Source organism: Anopheles moucheti, chromosome 3 (assembly GCF_943734755.1).
Source record: "Anopheles moucheti chromosome 3, idAnoMoucSN_F20_07, whole genome shotgun sequence".
NCBI lineage: Eukaryota > Metazoa > Arthropoda > Insecta > Diptera > Culicidae > Anopheles > Anopheles moucheti.
The window spans coordinates 36,865,284-36,871,283 of record NC_069141.1 but is presented as its reverse complement, the minus strand read 5'-3'; the positions used below and the strand labels follow the sequence as shown (position 1 = coordinate 36,871,283).

At 42.4% G+C, this 6,000-nt stretch overlaps 1 protein-coding gene and 1 non-coding gene across 2 annotated transcripts; both read left to right on the top strand.

Moving 5' to 3' along the window:
* Positions 1-263: 263 nt before the first annotated feature.
* On the top strand, positions 264-3,380 carry LOC128303938 (lysosomal alpha-mannosidase-like). The gene is made up of 4 exons (XM_053041042.1): positions 264-357; positions 433-1,040; positions 1,126-1,259; positions 1,322-3,380. Exons 1-4 carry the CDS (start codon positions 279-281, stop codon positions 3,378-3,380), a joined length of 2,880 nt encoding a protein of 959 aa, XP_052897002.1. The 5' UTR covers positions 264-278.
* A 949-nt stretch (positions 3,381-4,329) lies between these two features.
* On the top strand, positions 4,330-4,401 carry Trnap-agg (transfer RNA proline (anticodon AGG)). Its single transcript has one exon. It is a non-coding gene; the product is annotated as a tRNA-Pro (tRNA).
* The last annotated feature ends 1,599 nt before the right edge of the window (positions 4,402-6,000 follow it).

Here is a 6,000-nt window from a genome sequence, read left to right as displayed (position 1 = left end):
GGCCTCGGATTTGTTTCTACCCTTCCTTTATAGCACACTTTTTCTGGCCAAGTGAGTCAGTAACGCTCACGATGGCAAGCAAGTGTTCCGTGTTAGCTGTGTTGATTGTTTGTAGCATTGTTTTTGCTGTGAATGCAAACCCAACCTGGCATAAGAGGGACCATCGCAAGCACCATGGTTGTGGTTATGAGGTTCGTGAACCTGTGCAGATATCGTATTCTTAAACTGTGGTTAAACCTACTGTGATATTGCAGGGATGTCCGGCTCCGAAGGAAGGCATGATCAATGTTCATCTAGTTCCACACAGCCACGACGATGTCGGTTGGCTTAAGACGGTCGATCAGTATTACTACGGAAGTAAGTATGCTCAATTCAATCTCAAGTGGTCACGTAAATTACAGAGGTGAGACTCATAAGTGCTTAATTGATTAGGTCGTAACAGCATTCAGAAAGCGGGAGTACAGTACATTCTGGATTCGGTCGTGCACGAACTGCTAAAAGACCCAAAACGTCGGTTCATCTACGTAGAATCGGCATTCTTGAAGAAATGGTACTTGGAACAGACACCAGAGATCCAACACCAGGTGCACATGTTGGTAGAAGAAGGCCGCCTAGAATTCGTCGGCGGCGCCTGGAGCATGAATGATGAGGCGGCCGTTCACTACCACAGTGTTGTTGATCAGTTTACCTGGGGTTTGCGGTTCCTGAATGATACATTTGGAGAGTGCGGACGTCCACGCATCGGTTGGCAGATTGATCCGTTCGGACACTCGCGTGAACAGGCGTCTCTTTTCGTGCAGATGGGATACGACGGTTTATTTTTCGCCCGACTCGACTACCAGGATAAAAATAATCGTATGCAGAAGAAAACTCCGGAAATGGTCTGGTACACTAGTAGCAGCTTGGAAGAAAACGAGCTGTTTACAAGCGTGCTGTACAATCACTATTCTGCACCACCGGGTTACTGTTTCGATGTGTTGTGTAACGACGATCCAATGATTGATGATCAGCAGAGCACTGATTACAATATTAAAACAAAGGTACGTATTTAATTTCCCCAAATCTTTTGATAAAGGCAAATATCGGTGTTGCTGAAATGATTTTATTAATTTATTTTCTGTGTAGATTGACACATTTATCACCTGGTTGGAGAAGATGGCCGAATCTTATCGGACGAACAATTTGATCCTCACGATGGGTGATGATTTCAACTACATGAACGCCGTAATGAACTTCAAAAATATGGACAAACTTATCAAGTAGGGGATACGTGCCATAATTGCCACAAAAAGGTATTCTTAAATATTTTTTTTCTTTACAGGTACACAAATGAACGGCAGTCTGAAGGATCAAAGATAAACGCATTCTACTCCACACCTTCCTGTTACGTCAAAGCGGTCCATGGTGCAAATGTTGAACTACCGACAAAGTCTGATGATTTCTTCCCTTACGAATCCGACTACCATTCGTTCTGGACGGGATACTTCACATCCAGACCTACCCAGAAGCGTTACGAACGAGAAGGAAACCATTTCCTGCAGGTTTGCAAACAACTTTCGGCCATTGCACCAAGGAAGGAAACCTTCTACGAAGATCACCTCACTACCTTGCGCGATGTGATGGGAGTGATGCAGCATCATGACGCGATCACCGGTACCGAGAAACAACATGTAGCAGACGACTATGCACGCATGCTGTACGAGGGCTTCGAGGCATGCAGTATCAATACTCGGTCGGCTCTGAACCAACTGGCTGGAGAACGAGACAACTTCAACTTCGAGTTTGGATACTGCAAACAGGCGAACATCAGTGCTTGCGCAATGACCGAGAACTCGGATAACAATTTGGTGTTGTTGTACAATCCTCTAGGACACAGTTCGAATGACTTTGTGCGCCTACCGGTGAAGGAAGGTAGCTATCTGGTTCACAATGATCGAGGACAGACGGTTCCATCTACCCTGATCCCGATTCCAAGCTCAGTGATAGATCTTCCGTTCCGAGAAAGCGTGGCCACTCACGAACTGGTGTTCCAGGGTGAACAAGTTGCTCCAGTGGGTTACAAGTCGTACTACGTCTCGAGAGGGGATTCTAGGGGATCGTCGTCCTCTGCAGAAATACGTCAAGAGGATAATGTGAGCATCGGCAATGAACATCTGACGGTACGCTTCGACGAGAACGGATTCCTGAGCTCGATCACGGTCCATGGAGAAACGCATGCTCTGAAGCAACATTTCCTGTACTACGACGGAGCCTTGGGAAACAACGAGGAGTTCCGCAACCGATCTTCCGGAGCGTACATCTTCCGTCCAAACGGAACTGAGAAGACTGTAACCGACGTCGTTGAGATACAGGTGGTGAAGAGCGACATTGTGCAGGAAGTACATCAAGTATTTAACGAGTTTATCAGTCAGGTGATCAGAGTGTATGCGGGCCAAGAGCATGTGGAGTTGGAATGGCTAGTGGGGCCAATACCGATCGACGATGGTATTGGCAAGGAAATAATCTCTCGCTTTGAAACGGACATCAAGAGTAATGGTGCGTTCTTTACGGATTCGAATGGGCGAGAAATGCTTCGTCGTGTGCGAAACTACCGTGAAACATGGGAATTGGACATCGTTGAACCTGTGTCTGGCAACTATTACCCAATAACAGCCAAGATTGCCATTGAGGATGAGCAATCCCGGTTGGCTGTGTTAAACGATCGCGCACAGGGAGGATCTAGTCTGGTAGACGGTCAACTGGAATTGATGGTCCATCGCCGACTGCTTCGTGATGATGCATTTGGTGTAGGAGAAGCTCTGAACGAAACACAATATGGGACTGGACTGGTTGCTCGAGGAAAGCATTATCTCGTCTTTGGTTCATCACAAAAAGACGTCAGCCCCACACTGCAGGCAAAGGAACGATTCCTGCAGAACAAAGTGCTGCTACCCAGCTGGCCATTCGTCAATCCCGTTGATAATTTACTGACCTATGACGATTACCTTTCGAACTTCCGCAACATCTACTCGGCTATCGCACAACAGTTGCCGCCGAACGTGAATCTACTCACACTCGAACCATGGAAAGATGGTACGGTGCTTGTTCGTTTTGAACATCTGTTCGAGAAGAACGAAGATCCAGTATATTCACAAGCCGTGCGCATCAACATTCGCAACGTTCTGTTCGCTTTGAACATTGAAAGTATCCATGAAACTACTCTCGCCGGCAATCAGTGGAAGGCTGACTCGCAACGAATGCAATTCATTACAGAGTCTTCAGCCAATGAAATTGATCCTAAGTACCAGGTGGAACATATTCCGATGGCGCAGGAAAGCACGGACTTCGATATTGAACTTCAACCGATGGAGATTAAAACGTTTGTTGTGAAACGGCGATAGATATAAAAGAAGAAGATTATTCATGCAAAAACTTTTACTGTATAAGAATACAAAGACATACGATTTATATTACAAAAACCCATATGAAATAAATAATAATACGAGATTTCATCGTAACACTTATTTTATTCATAACAAATTTTATAAAGTAGTAAGGCAAGAAACGGTTCTATTATGAAACAATTTATTTGATGCTTGCAGATTTGCTAATTTTTTTCAAAGTATGAATGAAGAAAATGTACAGTAAAAAAGTTTTCAACAAAGTAACCAAAATACATATTGCTAATTACTATCTAAATTATAATTTTAATAATAGACTTTGTTAAATAAAAAAACTATTTTTTTTCATCAAAATTTTTCAATTTTAAGTGAATTGAATTATTTGATAAATTATTATGATTTATTATGTAAGAAAATTCATGCAATTCATTTTTTAAATTTTCATTTATTTTTATACATCATATATCATGTTAACATAAATAAATTTATTGATAGTAATTTTAATTTCCACTATGTTGAAACAATTTACGAGCGTTCTGGTATCTGTTGGAATGAATTTCTCAATTTTAGTAATCTCTAACATTCAACACATTTAGGTCACTATGTGATGGAATTGTTCTCATCGTATGAGCTCTCTATCGTTAGCATCAGCCTTTACGCAATCCACTTGTATTTCTCAACAACAGTAATCATATTCTATTTCCTCATATCGTTGTCATTTGAAACCGTCTTTATTGCATATCTCGCATCCCATTGAGTTTTGATCTAATTAGGGCAGTGGGGAGTCAATACTAATGCATTAGTAAGAATAATGTTAATAATAATCGAGATATCACTGTCGGTTATGTAAGTAAAGTGAGTGCGATAAGGGCGTCAATAACGTTCCATGCTTAGATTGTCAACGGAGTAGTGGTTACGTCGTTTCGTACACGCACTAAACTGTTCAACGGGCTCGTTGGTCTAGGGGTATGATTTTCGCTTAGGGTGCGAGAGGTCCCGGGTTCAAATCCCGGACGAGCCCACCGCCCTAGCAACAATCAATTTTTTTGCTATAGGAAATATGTTTATAATCTTATGTGGCGTAATGTTGTAAGTATTGGAATTTCCCTAATTATTTTCTACCAAGAGCATTCTACTTAATTCAAGAATCGGGTTAAATGAATAGCTTGCACTTGAATCGCAATTTAAACAGCAGCAAAGAGGTACTTCTTTTGACGACTTATCGCTCATTGCCACTAGATTAGAGGTGTTTATTGTGTTGTACAGTTTGGAGTGTTTACTCTTGCCGTAAGATCTCTTACTCGATTGGTATTATTTAATACCGCTGCACTGGCCTCTTCTTATCCTTATCGCGCCGAAGAGGGAGTTAAGGCATGTAGATTAATTCAAAAGATGAAATTATTGGAAAGAAATCATAAACAAAGGAATAAAAACACTTCCTGCATCATTTTCTATGCCTTTCGATAGAGGCACATTAATTTGGTTGTGCTTTCATACAGAGAGAAACCGCCAAAAGTGGGCAAAAACCCTCATTTTCGATCGCCTTCGATCGGTTTGATCCACTGAGATGGTAAGCGGCGATTTGGAAATATCTTTTTGTTATTCCGAAATTTCCCACCACCATATGCTTGCCAGCGGCTACACTTTTCACTTTTCTCCGACCCAACAATCGAAACCACTAATAACATACGGCGAGTGGTGTATGTGTGCCCGGTATCAATTTCGCTTTCATCTGCTGTCCGACAATTACAGCGGGGGGTGGCCTCGTCCAAAAGATCCAACAGAGCATGGGGAAAATATGCGAAACTAAAGCAAAAGTTGAAGCTGTTGCTGCAAAAATAAAATAAAAAAACAGACACACTCAGCTGACTCTTCAAACCATACGGGAAGTGAAGAAAAGAAGGAAATTAATGCTGTACGCATATTAAAGCAAGCGGCTTAAAATGTGAGTAAGAGAGCCAAAGTTCCGAAGTCGAGGAAAGGTGAAAAGACACAACAGCCAAAAGCGACAATGCTGCTGTGGACGCCATTCTCAGCATATGATCGAGAAACGGAGCAAGCATCGTAATTGGGATTCAGTGTCAATCGTCCGGATGTTCGACAAACCCTCCGGACTGAGCGTAGAAGAAAGTGTTCATTTGTCGCGATTTATGCTCAAACATAGACACGCAGTCGTTAGTCTCGCTTGATTGAGTTAAACCAGTGCGTATTGGAGAGGATCAAGAGAGCTTCGCTGTCACTGTTTAAGATCTATATATGTTTTGCATTGATGTGTATTGAAATAAGATCATAAATTGCACTAAATTACCAGTTGTTTAAATTATTTAATCTAAAATAAATAAAATAACATAGAGACACAGGTTCGCGGCACAGCTTTACTTTAATGCTTTTGCTCCAACTTTTCAATCTCTCTCACGGAACATGCGGCAGAGAGTGAGTGACCTCCACTATCAACGTTCGATTGGATGCAGCTTGAACTTGGACCAGCATCTACGCCGAACGGTCATTCAGCCGCGAGTGACGACGCCAAGCGGACGTGTGCGCTGGTGAAGATCGCGATCGTCCAGAGTGAAAACAGGTTTTTTTTTCCATACCAAAACCCCGTATCTGCTGCCGGAAC